Genomic DNA, 19106 nt, shown 5'->3' with positions numbered 1-19106 from the left:
ACATATACTCTGAAACATGCACAATGCTGACAGCATTCATGTTGATGAGACCATCTATGACTCATCCAAATAGTTTTGTAACCCATACAATAGGCAAATACAACAGGAAATCACCTTCCAGCAACAAGTCTGGAGACAGATTAAGCAGGTCATTGGCCACAAAACCAAATTGAAGAGCCAATCATAGCATTGCAGTGCTGTGATTGGTTCTGGGGGGCCAAAAAAACCAAAAAAAACAAAAAAAATGACATCATTATATGACAGCGCTTTCAAAGGGAGTTTTCCTTTAACCAGAACTCACCAAAAGATTTAGGAATGAATAATGTAATCAAAGTATGTTTTATATATATATATATACACAGACTTATTTTACCCTGCATGAGTCACACAGTTGGTTCATGGGAGATGTGAGGTCTGACTGCACTGCATATAAATTCCAACCACATAGCATTTGTCAAGCTGGAAACTGACCTCAGTGATTCCAAAAAACACTCAAGATAACACCTGATATCAATCAAAAAAGAAAAAAAAAAATGCAGACAGAGGGATAACAATTTATCATAGAACACTTTAATTCTTTAGATACACCCTGTGGATTATTTTTAGCGACACAGCAACTGTTTCAGTTAAAAAATAAAATAAAAAATCCCATTACTCATTAATAAGCTGGATTTTGATCTGTACTCTAAGATGTAAGCAACAGGAATACGGGACATGCCCAGGGCTTTGCAAAGTGCCATCACAGCAAACATTTGGATTTTAAGAAAAAGGAAGCATGCTAACACACACACACACACACACAAAAAAAATAAATCTAAAATATTAAATACTAATCAGCATAAAATATTCAATAAAAGTTCAAGCAAATAAACAATAGTGCAAAACACATTTAAACCCATTTTGGACATTCACAAGTTCCTGTGCAGACCAGTTTTAGTTTAAAGGGGGGGAAAAAAATGACTAAATTACGGCTGTGAAAAAACAGAAGCAACAGAATGATAAATCGAACTGTACAGCATCGGGGGGAAAACGATACCAAAAAGTTTAAATAAGTTTCAGGGTCACACTTGAACTTTTTCATATAAGGGTGCATTAATCATTTCATAGCAAACATTTTTCCCATAAGGATGTGTAGTGTTTCAGGACGACACTAAATGCTTGCCATGATCTGCCTTATTTACTAATAAAAAAAAAAGGCCATTCATAAGCATACAGCAGTGTGTGGTAGCACAATGCTTTCTCAGAGCTTATACAATTAGAAAAAAGTGCTACTGGACTAATGATTTATTGCAGGGTTGTTTTGTTTTGTTTTTTTTTCAATTAGTCACATCACAGTTTTTTGAAATATTCATCGTAGTTTTTGACCACATCTTCCCATCTTCTTGACTGTCTTTCAAACGGTTGTTTCCTTCATGTCTGGAGATTCAGATTTAGCAGAGTCAGGGGCTTTCTTCACTGCTCCGGCTGAGTTCTCAGTTAACGATTTCTGGTTCTCAGACTTTGCTTTGGAGTCAGTAGAGGAAGAGCTGGCTGTACTGGGATCCTCTGAGTCCTGCGCCCGCTCTGCAGGCAGCTGCAGGAAGGAAGGAACCGCCAGCTGCTCTTTGGTGAGAAGACCTCGCTGATCATCCACCCTGGAGTTCTGAACCCTCGTCAGCATGTCCAACAAACCTGACGTGGGCAAAGTATTATGTTATTTCTGTTTTCTCTTTCTGATAAACAGATCAAAATAATACTGTGCTATATTATCTCAATAATAGTTGATAATATGTAGACAACAGTCTAGATATATTACAGTAAAGAACAACATTTCAGTAATAATATAAAACAAGTCCTAAAGCTAAGCAGCGTATTCCTCATAAAAATCCCCATCCTGTCTATCTGTATCATCCAGCCCATCTAAAGTCATACATCTTTATAGTGCAACAGTTATGTATATTCTAATATGAAGTAATACCAACAAGTATATTTCTTTCCATTGTTCATGCTGATAAAAACTGTGATATGACTGAAAATTATTTCACTAATTTAATTTAATTCAGTAATTGTACACCAAACCACACTAACTACTGCCAGGTCATCCTACCATCCATTTCACGGTTCTTAGGCCTGGGCTGAGCCTTGGCCCTGTCTTGGCCCGATGTACTCGCTGCTCCTGCCTGAAACCAAAACATATTTCAGCACCATCAACATACAAATTCTCAGTTCACAGGTTTTAAATCTCAGTAACGCCGAGTGATTTGAATCATTTCTAGCCAACAAAGAAAACTTTTCGTCACTGAATCTGATGATATCAGAAACCCTCGAGTTGGATCCAAATCCACTCATTAGCCAAGATTGCAATCAGTGTGTTGTGCAACTCTGCCTAGCAAATTAACACCAAATACCATACAAATTTTCTTTCAAGGTTGCTTTCTTGTGCAACAGTGGACCATTTCCAGCATGACTTATTTTTACATCGCTCCTCTATTCTGACTCAAGCACCTGCACGACTGCAGTAGACACTGAATCTCCTGCAGTGTGTCACCCTCAAAATTTGAATTTCATTTTGAAGAAAAGGTGTGTGTGTGTGTGTTGGGGGGGGGGGGGGGGGGGGGGGGTGTTCACAGAAACCCAACTCTTATTAGGGATGATCCTCAACATAAAAAGTTAGGTTGGCTTGACACAGGAGTTGAGGTTTGTATTTCTGTAAACGTTTGTGGCATATTTATGGTTCAATTTGAAGCATATGGGTGGAGTGGTTACATAAAGACTTCTAGGGAGCAATTTTAAAATAGCATCAGAACCAAAAACAGTCCAGAGGTGCACAAGAAGACCACCTAAAGGGGAGTTCAAATTTTAAAAACACCCAACATGGTTTCTGAGTTTTATTTGCAGAGATGGAAAACTGTGTGATCTCATCTTTTTTTTTAATAAACAAAGTGCACTATAATTGTCAGATCATTGCATACAGAATTTGTGTGTACTGCACTCAACTTCTACGATTGGACAAAAGAGTAGCATTAATTATGTGCACATCACTTTCTATAGACTGGGAGCCTCATTCACTAATGTGTGTGTGAGAATGTTCTCACCCTATGCAAATAAGGAAACACAATGACCTTGATGTGGTTAGCAGGGAATCCTGGAAGGAAGTTCTATTCATTGCATTCATTTATTCATACAAATGAATAAATGAGACATTTCATGCACAGCAGTGTGAATGCTGTATTCAAACTTTGTCTTTTGTTTTGTCCTTATGTTGGTGACACCTCATAGTGAATGGGTTATAAACGCAGGCGAAGTCCTTATTTTTAATTCAATTTTATAAGCATTTTGCTAACACTGTTTTGGAAAACTATAAGTAAACATTTAATTTCTGACATTTTATCTTATCTTGAATTCAAAGATGTACATTGACATTTTCTAAGACCATCTGGTCATCATCAGGCAGCACCAACATATTAAACATTTGCACACAGTTTATATAGATTTGTACGTAGTGTTTGTGAAAGAGGCCCACTGTTACAACGCAACATACCACTCCTATTAGATTTATAGAATATGACATATAAAGGAAACTGATCTACAGTCCCTATAATTTTCAAACATAAAAGACAATATAGTGATATATACTCTTTACAAATAAGAATATAATGAAGGCTGTTCAAAATGGTTCATATTTAGCCTTCAAACAAAAGGTTTGACTGGATTTATTTAAAAATAGAGAAATACACAAACTCTTTCAAATCTAGAGCCCCCTTTTTTTTTTTTTTTTAAATTGTTCCAAAACATCATCGCCATCATCAAATAACATGTATGACTTTCTCAGAATCACAGATGGCAAAATGATTTGTGTTGTGATGTTTCCATAAACACTGCCTCACCTGGTTGGCTGCAGAAGAAGCACTGCCTCTGGAGATGCTGGTCTGCTCTTTCCCTGCATCCACACAAAGATGGAAATCAGTTTCTAACAGAACTTCTACTTTCAATATAAAAGCAGCCAGCAAGCAGCTGATGATCCTACAGAACTTTCACCTACCCATTATGTTAAACACTGATATTAGTCAGATAAAACATCTTGAGAAGAATTAAACTGGTCCTCCTGGGACACAACCACTCTAATTGAATCTACTTTGCTCATCCTGAACAGAATAAAAGGGAGCTGAGGCTGAGAGGACTGATCTAAACTGAAGTGGGATCTGGACTCAGCAGTTGGGCAAAAGTAGTGAGTGAAGTGAAAGTGGCACAACATTCAACAAACCAAATGGACTCAGACATTTCAACTGTATTTAAAAAAAAAGAGAGGCTGGAAAAAGAAACACACAAAAGAGAAATCAAAGTAAGAGGAACATGCAGACAGTGATGCAGAAAAACCATGACAGTAAAATGGACAGTGAAAAGACTCTTCGGCTTAGCCTCAAGGGTGAGAGCATCATGAAACGAAGAACACTTTCTAGGAGCCATTAAGAAACAATTAAATCAATAAGGAGGCACAGACAGCACCAGAGAACACACAATAATGGTCTGTATCACCCACATAATCAGCTGATGGAAAGCTAAAATGTGCCTTTATCAGATTTGACTGAGGTTTGTTCTCATTTACTTATCAGCTAAGTAGGTTTGTTTTCATCCTGTGGCTGATTGTGCTTTTCTGGTAGCTGCGCGCTGTATTCGATTAAATGTTATAAACATGACTCTTCCTGTTTCACACTGAAGTAAATGAATGGGTTTCTAAAAAGGTCAAGTATATTAACCTTTGATTTTGTCAAGTCGGAGTGTCTTATTGGCCAGTTTGAACACAGTGCTGCTCATGCTCACGGGCTCATCACTTCCAACCTGAAACAAAAGGATACATGCAGACAGACTCAGATGAAAAGTCCTATAGGAATCAATAATCCCTGCAGTAGATAAGACTTGCATAACTCAGAAAAGGTATTAATACATTACTAAAATAATCTCATTACTCACTGCAATGTAGTGTAATGTTTCCTAAACAGCAGCGTCAGTAACTTGGGAATACTGCAGGAGGCGCTTACATTTGTTTCAAGCTGATAGCTTAATAATCCAAATAATGCATAATTCTTAACACAAGTACACTGCAATAATTTAAAATCAAAACAATATAAACCAAAACATATTTTGTCTATTTATGACAAATCAAGAAAATGAGCCACTGAAATGCAGCAGCTGAGAAAACAGGACAAAGTGGTCTACATGTTTGTGTGAGCCTTTATTTCTGTTATAAGAAATGAAAGAGTGGAAAAGGTTTGATCAGTGCAGCTGGATCCCTGTTACTGAGAATAACAACGGTCCTCAGTGAAGCGCAGCAGTTTTCACAGAATTTTACATTCAACTTAGAGACTCATCTCAGCGCAACTACAACGATGCTGTCAAAAATGGTTCACCATTAATTTAGCGACAGATTTCAAAGTTCATCCTTAAAGGTTCCCCACTCGCTCATTTTCAGCTACACATGTAGCGTTGCATGATTCATAGTTCAAAATAATCCTAGACTATACAGGCTGAAAAATATGTAAAATAGGGTTCATTATTGAAAAGAACCACAGCTGTAACAATTACAGGTCTGAACAAATAAATATGCAGTGATTTTTCTAAATATTTAAAGGTTAAAAAGCTTTTCAGAAATGCTTTGGTTGTATAATTATACTAAAGAAATTTAATCATTCCTTTAAAACTAAGAACACTGTTAATCTTTATTTGGAAACTGCTCAAGTAAAAGGCAGCATATTATAATCTGACTCATATGCAACACTCACCATGGTGACCAAGGCCTCTTGTGGCTTAATATGATGCTTCTGCAGCACCACCGAGAGGGCATCCTGCAGTGTCTTACTAGACTTTGCCATAATCCCCATGGTTTTATCAGTGAAGGCAATCTCCAACCTGAAATGCACACATCTCTCTATAACTTCCCCCTCACCCTGTGTCTCAAACTGAATCAAATGCAGTGGAACAGAAATACAGCATCACTGTCAGGCGAAGTCTGCAGCCACAAAAATACCAGACAGGCAGTAACTTAGCAGGAGATCTAATTCTGCTTTCAGTTGACAATTTACTTATTCAATGCAAAGGATGACTACAATGACTACTGCTCGGAGAGCTAGACTTTATGTTGCATATTAACACAAAGACTTCCCTCTAATATGATGAGAAGTAACATGTTGTAGTGGGGGTGTGAAAGCCTGCTAGCGTGACAAAGACAGGAAAAAAAAAAATGAGCTGTGAAGGAAGTGATTCGGTTGACTCACGCAAACGTCACTCTGAGCTCTAAAGAGACCTGCTGATCTCTCAGTACGGAGCAGTCCTGGTCCAGTGATAAGGGTTGCTGCAGGAAAAAACAAGAGGGATTTTTATAAATGTGAACATCAACAGGGAATACTTTAAGATTCAGAAATGAAGAGGGTGAGATAAGACAGTGTGAAAATGTCAGAAGAGGGGGAAGGCAGTCATCTGTCACACTCCCTGTTGCAAACAACTTTACAGGGTGACCCAGGAGGTATTTTTGAACACCTTGATTTAAAGCTGCAGCCGATGCACAGCAGAAGTCCTCACCTTGTCCTTGCCATGAAGGTAAATGATAACATCTTTCAGTGGGAAGCCTCTTTTCTCACACAGGCTAGCCAACATGTCTTTGATTGGTTGGCCATTACGCGTGGGTGCCAAGGAGGCACTGCCATCGGGCAGGAAGACACAGCAGTATCCCCCCTCCAATCCTATACGACTCCCACCTCCACCACCCTGCTCGGGGGAGCGGGGACTCGAGCAGCCATTCTACATCAGATAGAGAAGCAAGAAAAAGGACCTAAGATTTAAAATATGGTCCCAATTACACATTTTCCTCTAAACTAAGACTGCCACCTCAAAGATTAGTTTTGCTAGTTGTACGCCTCCAATCATAAAAACTTTAAATTACCATTTACCATAATTCCAATAAGCTCCAAATGTTTTGTGAATGTACTGACCTCTAACTGCCTGTAGAGGGAGCCAAGCTCCACACTACTGGTCGACTTGATTGACATTTGGGTCTCTTTCCAGGGAACCATGCCATAGGAGTTGGAATCATTATTGTTATTGATGAGATGGAAAAAATAAAATAAAAATAAGAGACAGTAAGACAGTGGTAAACTGCAGAATGAAGTCAGAAGATATAGGTCAGACATCACAAAAGCACAAGATGTGTCATTTGGCAGACTACCTCCCCAGGATCCTCTTTTCTGTCGGTGTTTCTCTGAGGCACTCTTACCACCCTGAAAGCTGTTCGAGTCTGACTTCTTGCCCTGAAACAGTGTTGAGATAAAAGCCATTATTGACAAAGTCAAACAAGAATCAACATGTTTTTCTTTTTCCCACCTTGCAGTCCATCTACCTTCTTATCCCTTAAGAGACTTTTGGAAGCCACATCCTCCCAGGATCCTATGCGGGAAGGCTCATTAGAGAGCTGAGGTAGACCTTTGCCTTCTACTGTTGCCAAGGTGCAGCTCTGATAAAGAGGAGAGCGTACAAAGCGCCTGTAGCTGTCCATTTTCATCAGCTTAAATATCTGAAATGAAGCAAGGGTTTGGGGAGGGGGGGACACGGTCATCTAAGGTACCAAAAATGAAACACTATTACCGAGATGAAATAGTTGGGTTGATTCATACCAACCTGCGCTTGAGCTTTGTTAAACATGTCAGGTGTGGGCTGCTCAAGGTCCTTCTCCTCTGTCTTTGCTGTATCATCAATGTTAACACAGTAGGGAGCACTCTCAGACAGGTAAGTGTTGTAGATGGAGCGAGCTTCTGCTTTCAGCTGGAAACAACAGCAGGCGCTCCATCAGAATGAACCATTCTGCTTATCAGCTATCACTTAAAACTTTGTTTCTTAATTACTGTTTATAAAGTGTTTAGGCATAAGTAAGATCAGACACTCTGTTAATTTCCCTGTGGATTTCATAACATTTAGGTTTTCTAATCATCTAGTAATCCACTCAGTGTTTGCAAAGCTCCCAAATGATACGGTGGTATTAAGTGCACTTCCTGTAGCATAAATTAAATTAACCCCTTCCAAGTTTCCATGATGCAAATCATACAGTTTTCTAAAGGACAAGGGTAAAGGTCATCTTCCAGAAACTAGGCTGATGTATGGATAGACGTGGATCCGGTCGACCCCCCCCCCCAAAATTTCCTCAGCCCATCTCCAACATTGTTCATCTCCACAGGAGGTACAACATGCACTATACTGCCAAAAGTATTCACTCCCCCATCCAAATATTGAATTGAGGTGTGCCAATCACTTCCATGGCAACAGGTGTATAAATCAAGCACCTAGGCATGCAGACTGCTTCTACAAACATTTGTGAAAGAATGGGTCGCTCTCAGGAGCTCAGTGAATCCTAGCATGGTACAATGATAGGATGCCACCTGTGTAACAAGTCCAGTCATGAAATTTCCTCATTACTAGAATGGGGTCAGCGGATGCTGAGGTGCATAGTGCACAGAGGTCATCAACTTCCCGCAGAGTCAATCACTACAGACCTCCAAACTTCATGTGGTCTTAAGATTAGCTCAAGAACAGTGCATAGAGAGCTTCATGGAACGGGTTTCCATGGCTGAGCAGCTGTATCCAAGCCAGAGCAGTGGAGGTGTGTAAAGTTTGGTGGGAGAGGCGGTATCATGGTGTGGGGTTGTTTTTCAGGAGTTGGGCTCGGCCCCTTAGTTCCAGTGAAGTTAATGCTTCAGCATACCAAGACATTTTGGACAATTTTATGCTCCCGACTTTGTGGGAACTCATTTGCATTTCCTCTAATACCAGTTTTCAAATACATGTTTAATACTGGAAGGGGATGGGGGGGTATTTAGAACTTCTATATATCCCATGCATGAGACATTGCAGCAGGCTAAACAACAAGTTATGTTACATGCTTGTGTGATGACTTTGGTGCAGCATGTTGCAGGTGGTAGTGTCCATAACGGTGACAGATATCATACAGGCTTATATATAACACTTAAATATGCATACATGAGAAACATTTTGAGCTGTTTTATGGAATTATGCCAGACAGCTGGTAAATGTGAGAACCATTCTGCAGTGTTTGCAAAAGGAAAAATCTACTGGTTCAAAATTGCCTCTTTTTTGGTAATTGTGAATACTAAATTTCACAAGATGACAAAGCTGCAGAAACTATCATAAAAACTAGCGTATATGTGCCAAATATTGGTTAATGATACTTGAAAAGCAGCTAAAACATTACTGAAATACTGATGCATGGCCATGTAAGGATAGCTGCAGACACCTACAGTTACAGCAACAAGGTAACCCTGTCCTCACTAAGCATTTGACTTCTTTTCTACATCAAATATGTTTTAAGAAAAGTGTGTGCTATCAGGGCAGGGGTTTACAGAGGTTTTCCTGGCATATCCCATTTCAGAAGTCAGAAAAGCTCACACGCCAGACCCACCACACAGAAAAAAAAAACCAAACTAAAAACATGATCCAAATCAAATTTTAATAAAGGTCATCACAAAAGCATGAGCGAACCCTTCAAGAATCAAATTTATAGTTTAGTTGACTTAGTTTTACTTTGTACTTTACACCTGGTCCTGCAGTAGCTCATTAAAAAAGTATTCATTAAAAAAATAGTTTGTACCTCAACCAATGAAGTGGCCGGAATCTTCTTGAACTTTTCACAAGCTTGCCAGAATAAAATGTTCTCTGCACTCACCTCAGACTTTAAGAAGTCCTGCAGACAAACAAACATGCACACTGTATGAAAATATACACCACACTTACTCTGACGACATTAGCAAACATCAGCACTTGAATTCTGCCTGAACTTGTCTACCTCAGGTTGTCTCACCGTAAAGTAGCGGACACCACAAGGGTCCTCCAACAGTTTCTCAAATGATACGGCCCAGCTCATGACACTGTTGGCTGGACCGTGCTCTCCGGCTGGAGTCCCAGGAAGGCTGGAGCTGCTGCCTCCACAGCCGCGTGTGGACATGTTCAAATCTAAAGCACATCCAGGCGCAAACACACCCATTTATCAGCACCCAAAAGCATGACCAAGAGTGAAGGTGAATCAGATATCTTCATGCACAGACATGTTCACATTGTAGAACTGAGCTATGTAACAGGATTAGCAGCATGCAGGCTGGCTGCTCATGCTTACCTCCATCTGACACTGCCTGGCTCTGTGAACAGAGAGAGGAATATGTCAAGGAACTTTACTACAAGACTTAAAACTAAAACTTTAAAAAGCTGAACACTGAATACTCTTCATTGATACTGTTATGGACTGACTATGACATTGATGGTTTGATTCAAAACTATGCCAAATATATTATCTAAGGTTCCACAGTCAAAATGAAAGTAAAGTTTACTTTGGCCATGTTCAGATACTACATTTCAATATTACTGCAACAACTATAAGGCACCAGAAAGAAAGCATACATTTAGGAAGAGAAACATGAACAGCAGCTGCACATGATTTTTCTCTTTTTGTTTTTTCTACCGCAGTGTAACTGTGTAGCGCAATCAGCCAAAGCTGTTTTTACAGGAAGTGGTTGCAACACTGGTGACAATAACCCTCATTCAGCTTTCAGAGCTCAGAAAAGGCACATCTTTTAAATGCTGTGTTTCAATTGACACATTTTTGCAGTAACTGAACTCTGCAAACTATTTATACACCTGTAACCTAAAACCTGTGATGACAAATTTTCACATCACCCAGCTATGAAGACAACTTGATACTGATCTTATGTAAACACAGAAAAGCTTCAGCTTAAAAAAATTAAATAAAAAGAATCCAGTGCTATGGAAATATTGTTTAAACAGGGCTCACAGCAGAATTTTTGGTACTTATCAAAATCGACAGTCCATAGAGGAACATCGATTGATAATTTTATGTACTCGTCAAGGCTTCCTCTACATGCTCTGGTTTCCTCCCACAGTCCACAGACGTGTGGGCTCTCATTCTAAAATTGCCCAGAGGTGTGATTGTGAGTGTGTCTGTATGTCTAGACACCTTGTGTGGAGTAACAAGCCCAGAGAGTGTGGGGATGCGAGGTTTATGAATACTGTATCAGTGTCATCATAACTGGTAGCTGTGAGTGCCATATTAGTCAGTGCAAAATTAAGTAAACAGCACACTCTGTTTTTCCACTGATACTACTGAAGTAACCGAATCATTTACATTACAGCAAACAACAAAAACCTTCACTGAGTTCAAGTCACAAACCTGTACGGTTACTGTGACTTTCGTTTTGTTTTAGGGTAGAGGTTATTGCCTTTTTAAAAAAATACATGACTTTCATTTTCGTTCTCTGTGTTTAATAGAGCTTTCTTTGTGACCTGATGGCTGCTTGATGTCCCAACTTTTCCAGTCATGGACGCAGACTTAGGCTTCCTGATTGCTTGCTTGCTTATTTATTTATTTACTTACTTACTTACTTACTAACTACATGAAGGCCAAGTTAAAAAAATAAATAATAAACGTCCAGCTAATCTTGATCTCACAAAAAGCAATGCCAAAAACTGAGGCCCTAAAACCAGCGTCGATTAGGAAGTCCTGCAATACACAATTTGCAAGGTCACCCAGCTACTTTAGGTCAACCCACAGGAAACCAAAACCATCTTCTACATAGTAACAGATAGTTACACCAGTGAAATGTAGGCAGAGAAATGAGGTGACGGTGGCTGATGAAGAAGGGCAAATGATCCATTTGAATTCCTGAAACAGAATCAGTGGGTGAATGTCACTTCTAAAGCTCCTCATGCGGTCTGTACCATAGAAAATTATGCCTAATTCTTCCTCTTTCATACATCACTATTTTTATTTACGCTTGACATTTGATACAATCTTTCATTTGGTTTACATTTGCTGCATGCAGTGTGTGCGTCATTGTAACTAATAATGACTATTCTTGACAACAGCTTTTGTCTATAGTTAAATTCTAACCATATATGGATGAAAATGGGCTGTCTGTTTCTGCAGGTGTGACCCTCTCTGTGACTCCACCTCTTCGATTACTTGCTGTGCTATGCAAATACTCCAAAGACAGCAGTACACTTTCGAGACACGGCGATGAAAACAAATGATTTGGCGTTGTCTTATTTGTGCACCTTGCATTCTTGGAAACTGCACTTTTGATTCTCTGAAAATCATTTAACGCAGAGATATAGATATACAGAAATACTGTATGCAAGAGAAGACTCCTGTGCAGCAGAAATTATGGGGACTTTTTGACTCATAAAATGCAAGGCACTGAAAGCACCCTTTTTAGACTTATAGCAACATCCTGCACTTGTGACTTAATTTCCGTTGATACATTTTCACACCTTTTTTTGCAGAACTGAACTATTTCAAGAAACGTAATGGTCTCACACTAAGTACACTGAAGCCAACTCAGCCTACACATGACAGATTGGCCAACATGCATGGCTCAGTTTCTCCTTCTGGCTCAGAATAGCCCAGCCTGTTCTCAGTAGCAACCAAGTGTAGCTACACAGGCTGGTTCTGGCACTACCGTAGACTGGAGACAGAACCCAAGCCAGCACAAGACAACTGCTCAACCGCACTCTTGATACTCTGGATTGGTAGTCAGCTTAATAGTATTAATAAAAAAATAAATAAAAAGCAGATCAAAACAGGATATGGGGGGGGGGGGGGGCAAAATTCAAAAGAGTATTCAGAGTCATTGCACGGCTACAAAATGAGGTAATCAACACTAAAATTCCTTTAATATTCACTGTGTCAGGCCTGACAAAGCCTACTTGTATACATAACAAGTTCATGAAAGAACTACTGGATCCACAGCACAGCCACAAAACCAAATCAGACCCAACAAGAATGGTGCCAACTCACCATGTGGCCAATAGGGACCCCTAAAGAATTGCTGTTCTTCGCCATGGTGGCCCAGACACCAGTTTCAAAGCTGAAGTCTTACGATGTGCGCACTGTCAGGGGACGCAGCAGAGTGCTCCACCCAAACTTGATGCACACTCCTCACACACACTCACACACAAAAAACTCATCACTTGGGTCTTCCTGTCACTTCCTGCCTGGAAGGGAAGTCTTACCATAGCAACAAGCCACAAAAGAGGAAGTATGGTTACTATGATCAAACTGTTCTCAGCCTACATCTTGAGAAACGCTGTGATGTGGGAACGCAGGCGTCATTGTGCTTTTTATACGCAGTCAATGAACAAGTTACTTATTTCAGCTTTCTGCCATTATAAATAAAAGTGATAGCTTCAGTTTTAAACTCAGACTTTTTGTTTTAAAATGGCTCAGTTTGACTTTTAAGTCAGTGAGGCCTGGAGGTACACACATTTAAAGTCTTCAAAACAAGCCTGTGAAGGACGCCTGTCTTCGCCAACGTACAATTGCGCTAAAGGCTATCATTTACCACTGTTCTGGATCGTTTAAAAGCAAAACTTGCTACATGTGGTTTTGTGCAGATTAAAATAAAAAGATAAAAGATAAAGATCACCACGAGAGTACCTCTCTCGCTATAACAAACAAATCAATCTAGATAAAGTTCAAGCTGAACTGCAGAGTCACGCACACCCCGAAAGCTTTCAGTGCGTCTGGCATACCTTCCTGTTGTTGGTAAAAATGCTGCTGGTTATGGTACACAGTTTGCTATATTTCCTTTGCTGCTTTTGTGTTGCAGCCTTTGCCAGGCGAGAAAACCTGTTATACACTCCGCTAAAAGTGACCATGGTCTACGATACTATGAAACACAAAGCAGAAGAAGGCATCAATAGCATACAGCAAAATGCTATTTAACAGGTGAGAACTAATGAAGGCCGGGCATGCGCACAAGCAGTCTAGCGGTAAGCTAGGCCTGGAGAAATTCTGCTTTAAATAAATAGTACAGAAATTTGTGTTTGGTGGAATATTTCTGTGTTGCAACAATGCTTCCTGGCAATACATTTTATACGGTTGGAAAGCCTTTTTATTTCCCCTTAAATGGGGCCACATTTGTAAGGAAAATGCATTTATGTGGCGCACCCATGAAAAACATCTGTGCCGACCCCAAACAGCTTATCCTGTTATTGACTCTTGTTTGCTAGCCTTTATTGGATTGGATGATTGAAGTCTGAAGAAACAAGATATATTGGTATTTCAACAATGTGTTAATTTAATAAACAGGGGCCTCAGCAGCATGTGGAAGAACCATACACAGTCACAGCACCCTGGCACCTCCTCCTCATGCTGGTCAAGAGCTTGGTCACACACTGCTGTGGGATGGCATCTCATTCTTACACCAGCATTTGTTGCGAGTCAGCCAGTGTGGTTGTGTTGGTCACTCTGGCACAAATAGCATATCCAAACTGATCCCTTAAGTTTTCAGTGGGGTTGGGGTCAGGACTGCAGGCAGACTACTCCATCCTCTCCAAATTGTGGAGGCTGATTTATTTTGGGGGGCGAGCATTGTGTCATCTTGGAGGACGGGGTCTGGTCCCAGACTGTAGAGATGTAGGTTTGCCACTGGTTGCAGAATCTCATCCTGATATCTCTCTGCCTCCAATGATGACAAGCCTGACTGTCAGCACCTGGGGTACCAGAAGTTCAAAACAAGAGTCAATAGCACGGTGAGCTGTTTGACAATGGCAGAGGATTTGGCAAATTTTTCATGGGCTCAACCCACATACTCAACTCTGCTGCTCAACCCACAAATTCATTTTCCTTATAAATGTGGCACCATGTAAGCAGAAATAAACAGGCTTTCTAGCAGTATAAGATTTATTCCAAAAAAGCATCGTTACAACAAAGAAATAATCAACCAAACACAAATTCCCTTACTTTTTGTGCAAAGTATTTATATATCCTGTTGGACTTCCAGTTCCAGACATACATGTAGCTGCTGGCCAACATGGTGTCTGACAAGGAACAGAAGACTGCAGTTGCAATGGATATGGCAATCCCAAAGGACAGCAACATCTGGAAGAATAAGCAGGAGAGAATAGAGAGGTACCAGGGGCTGAAGGAACAACTGGAGCAGATGTGGAACTTAAAGTCCCAAGTGTTCTCAGTGGTAATAGGAGCGTTAGGAGCTGTAACCCCCAAACTGGAAGATATTCCAGGCACAACATCAGAGGTTGTGCCAAGAGGTGAGAGGGAGATATTTGTATTTATTTTTTAATAATTTGTTTTTAAGGAGCAAGTGTGAAATCTATTCTAACATGCAAATTTTATCTAATTTTCCTAAAGTTTACCATTGTATCATGCTTATTCTAATGTTAAGCATTTTACTGTAGCCAGATAATGTTAAGTATTCTAATTGAATATTTGATATATGAAAAGTAAAGGATCAGCGTCAATAGAAATGTATTAAGCAAGGCTGATTGGTGGAGGAATTGAAAATGAAATGAAATATAAACATTTCTGAATCCAAGGTGTAAAACCTATGTATGGTCTCACCATGTAATTTGGGGGTTGGAGAGGGCTCTGCTAGTTTCTAACATGAATTTGCAGTCATTACACTTAAAAATAGAAAGTTCTAACTTTAACTAGAGCTGCCTAGGTGCTTTAGTGAGCACAGATTGCAAGCTGATATTTGCCTCAAGAACACTTTAAATTCATTCAAAACTATTTCTAAAGCTGTTTGCTTTGAAAGGTCATTGAGGTCCAAGTAGACTGGGTTTGCTTTGCTTAAATGGGAGCAGCCTGAGCACATTTGGGAAAACACCAGTTTGCTCACATTCATTCACCTTACATCTCTTCTTTTTAACAAATCACTCTTCTCTTTAATCAGTTGTCAGAAGGCCAAGGAAATTAGAGAGAGGCCTGTGTCATCCTTCACTGAACTGTTGCTCTCTGTCTTCTGTAAGTTGTGCTCCGGTATCTCTGAGGTGACTGGTCACAACAGTAAGGAACATTTTTGGTTGATCCTAAGGTGATACTCCATACAAATCAAATGGTAAACAACAACAGACCACATTATTCAGCCTTGTTCACCTTATTTCCCACCTGGTCACTTTGGTTAAGGCAACTCAGAGAATATTTGAATGCAAAACTGGTATTTCTATTTTTGTGTGGCATTTGCATGTCCAGTGTGTGTGTGTGTGTGTGTGTGTGTGTGTGTGTGTGTGTGTGTGTGTGTGTGTGTACTCGTTTTTCCTCATTCGTGGGGACTTTGGCCTGACTCTATACATACACATGGGGACCTGTTTGCCCGTGGGGACCACATTTGAGGTCCCCACCGGCACAACCCCATTTTCAAGCAGAAAATAGTGTGTAGATATGCCCCATGCAATTTTCTAGAAAGTCCCCATGAACGTCATTTCAAGACAAAATTTGTGTGAAGTGTATAGGCATGCGCTCCTTGTGGTCACACACGAGTACTGCAGTCCCCATTAGGTTGGTGTGCGGGAAGTGTGCGTAACTGCCTGCTCACTCTCTAGCGCCCTTCTGACCTATTGGTCAGAAAGGGTATTGCAATTTAATGGTCAAATTAAACTTTAACTTTTATAATTAACTTTTTACCTTTATTTCTTACAGTCTGGGGTTAATACAGTATTTTTCATTTAGCTTATTTTATTTTTATTTAAATTGAATATTTACTTTTTTATTTTAACAAAATTATTGTAAAGGCTTATTGTTATTCAAATGTTTATTATTATGATTCTCCTCTGAAAATAAGCACTAATTTGGGGGACTAAACATAATTGAAAACTCACTAAACTTGTCCCAAAACTGATGGAATTGAAAGTGGGTGTCGCCAAATGGCTTTACAGCACCCCCTAACATGAGCAAGGCCAACTGGTAAGTCATACAGAGCTGAAATTTGGTATGTAGGTAGAATGCACTGAAACAATTAAAAAAAAGTTTCTTGGAAGTATGCACTAACCCCAACAGGAAGTCAGCCTTTTTGGGTCAAAGGGCTTTCTTTAAGCTATTTTGACTTTTCTTAAATGTTAAACTTTAATGAACTCCTCCTAGGGATTTTGAGCTTCAAAGTTGGTCAATACGTTCTTAAGACATTAGATAGTAATAGCTATCAAAACAATGAACTTTCGTGCAAGTTAAAGGGGCGTGGCCAGGTCTCAAAATTGACGTACACGCCACAAATTTCGAAACACTATAACTTTCATAAAGAAAGACTGATTTACACCAATCTTGGTATGAGTCATCTATGTGGGATCCCCAACGATACTATGTGGTCATATGCTGACATTATCAAAGACCTGCTCCCTCAGAACAGGAAGTCTATTTTTTTTTTCCTGGAATGCTCCATCTCATCCCCTTGACCTAATCAAGATGATCCTGAGTCAGAAGACAGATAACAAGTTGGTCTCACTTGCTTTAAAGCACAAAAGGTTTTCACTAGAGGGCTTGGCCGTGGTGGCGTGGCGAAGTCAGATGTCATGCCATTGCAATACGTTTGGCTCTAAATTCCACATATTTCACTATCACCATGCTGTGACAATATGTTATGAGACAGATAACCTGTAAAAAGATCAATCTCCTCCACCTCCTCCCTGAGACACAGATTATCTGTCTCCTACCTTACTGTCATGAAATAGTGACAATTTCAATAAATATGTAGAAAAATATTGTTTTTATGAAAGTTATATACTGCAGCTTTGCGCGGCTCACCAAAACAAAATTTCACATAAACAAAAATCTAATTTCAGAGCTGACAGACTGCGTTTCTGCTTAGTAGGCATTGTCAGTCAAAAATATATCATGCCTGGTCCCCCAAAATTTTTGGCCATTGTTAATGGCCATCAAACAACACATCAAAGACAGCTAACCCAACTGAGATCTCATAGTTGCCTTTAATATCCTCCTTGATTGAAGAAATTATCTATAAAAGTGAACTGAGCTGTGACTGACACCACATGAAGCACTTCATATTTACATCAATCAACAGGCTCTTATGAATATTTCAATAACATATGCTTAACATAATTGCACAAATTAGTATTACATCTTGCTCAACTTCCCTTATCTTCTTCCAGTGGTTTTCTCCACAAGCTCTTAAAGGTGATTGGTGATTGTGACGCAGAGAAGACCATGAGCGGCAAGGCTTTAAATCATTGCAGGCAGACTTTATTTTCTGTACCACATTTTTTCCATTTTATTTCTCAAGGCTTAATATAAACCATTAACTCAGCTGCCTCGTGAGGCAGGCGTAAGCTTTTCAGCAACCCCAAGCCAAGTAAAGCAGAAGTTGCCAATTGGGCAATTAGCACCCCCTTTCATACCCAGCTGTTTATGAGCCACACCTTGCTACACATCTTGCAGGAGAATCACACATTTTCCCTACAACAATAAAAATACACGAACAGTTAGACAACAGCATTTATAATTAAAACCATCACCCAAACATCTCCATAAACCATTATCTACAATAAAACCAGATACCCCTACAAAACATCTACAAAAATACCCAAAAAATCCCAAGCAACTTCCCCACCCAATTTCCTCCTTGGTCTCTCCCGGAACCTTTAAATTGTGTTCAGACAGCCTAGGAAACATTTTTGCCTGAACACACCCTGGAAAGACAAAAGAAGAAACAGGTGAGTAATTGCTATACCACAAACCCACTTGCACTATATCCGCATCCAATCACTGCACAAGTTACAGTTGTATTCAAAATGATAGCAGTGCATTTAAAAGCATGAGTAAAGCTTGGAATCTTTAAATTGTTTTTATTTACAGGCATTGGGAACACTGCACATTATATTCTAAATCAAAACAAGAAGAAAAATGTATAATTTTTCCAATTACTTAACAGGAAATAAAAAATGAATGTTGGGTTGTTCAAAAAAATAGCAGTGTCTGCATTTTTCTTTATAAACTCAAATTTCACTTTATGAACTGACAAATCTTTAGGAATTGCACTAATGTGTATAATACTGGACTATAGTTTACATTTTATCTTTTAATTATTCTCTGCACTGTATATTTTGTAATATTGTGTTATAGTTATAGTTCTAATATCTCTGTATATTTGTAATTTGTATATTGTTTTATAGTTTTTATACTTATTTGTTTTTTATGTAAGCACAAAGTACTGCAGCAATTTCCTAATGCTGTCAACCTGTTCACCCATATGGCAATAAAAACCTTCTGATTCTGATTAGCATTCCTGTGAATCACTAAACTAATA

General features: G+C 39.4%; 1 protein-coding gene across 1 annotated transcript; it reads right to left on the bottom strand.

Annotated features, from left to right (window-relative positions):
• Positions 1 to 548: 548 nt before the first annotated feature.
• On the bottom strand, positions 549 to 13028 carry rgs14b (regulator of G protein signaling 14b). Its single transcript, XM_030739511.1, has 15 exons — positions 12845 to 13028; positions 10151 to 10172; positions 9839 to 9990; positions 9629 to 9721; positions 7648 to 7791; positions 7370 to 7543; positions 7199 to 7280; positions 6966 to 7030; positions 6556 to 6774; positions 6252 to 6328; positions 5760 to 5886; positions 4737 to 4818; positions 3867 to 3919; positions 2087 to 2159; positions 549 to 1671 (listed from the first exon to the last, which is right to left on the bottom strand). Exons 1-15 carry the CDS (start codon positions 12887 to 12889, stop codon positions 1394 to 1396), a joined length of 1686 nt encoding a protein of 561 aa, XP_030595371.1. The 5' UTR covers positions 12890 to 13028; the 3' UTR covers positions 549 to 1393.
• Between the last annotated feature and the right edge of the window lie 6078 nt (positions 13029 to 19106).

This window comes from Archocentrus centrarchus, chromosome 10 (genome assembly GCF_007364275.1).
Source record: "Archocentrus centrarchus isolate MPI-CPG fArcCen1 chromosome 10, fArcCen1, whole genome shotgun sequence".
In the NCBI taxonomy this organism is placed as follows: Eukaryota; Metazoa; Chordata; class Actinopteri; order Cichliformes; family Cichlidae; genus Archocentrus; species Archocentrus centrarchus.
The sequence above is the reverse complement of the archived record's forward strand: the minus strand, read 5'-3'. Positions and strand labels throughout refer to the sequence as shown.

Bases quoted from the DNA above. Each gene is read 5' to 3' on its own strand.
- rgs14b (XM_030739511.1), bottom strand. From the start codon at position 12,889: ATGGCGAAGAACAGCAATTCTTTAGGGGTCCCTATTGGCCACATG. The intron at 7,792-9,628 runs GTACAAACTATT...TGTTGTTTCCAG, and splicing joins CGGCCACTTCATTGGTTGAG to CTGAAAGCAGAAGCTCGCTC. The intron at 7,281-7,369 runs GTAGATGGACTG...ACACTGTTTCAG, and splicing joins GTCTCTTAAGGGATAAGAAG to GGCAAGAAGTCAGACTCGAA.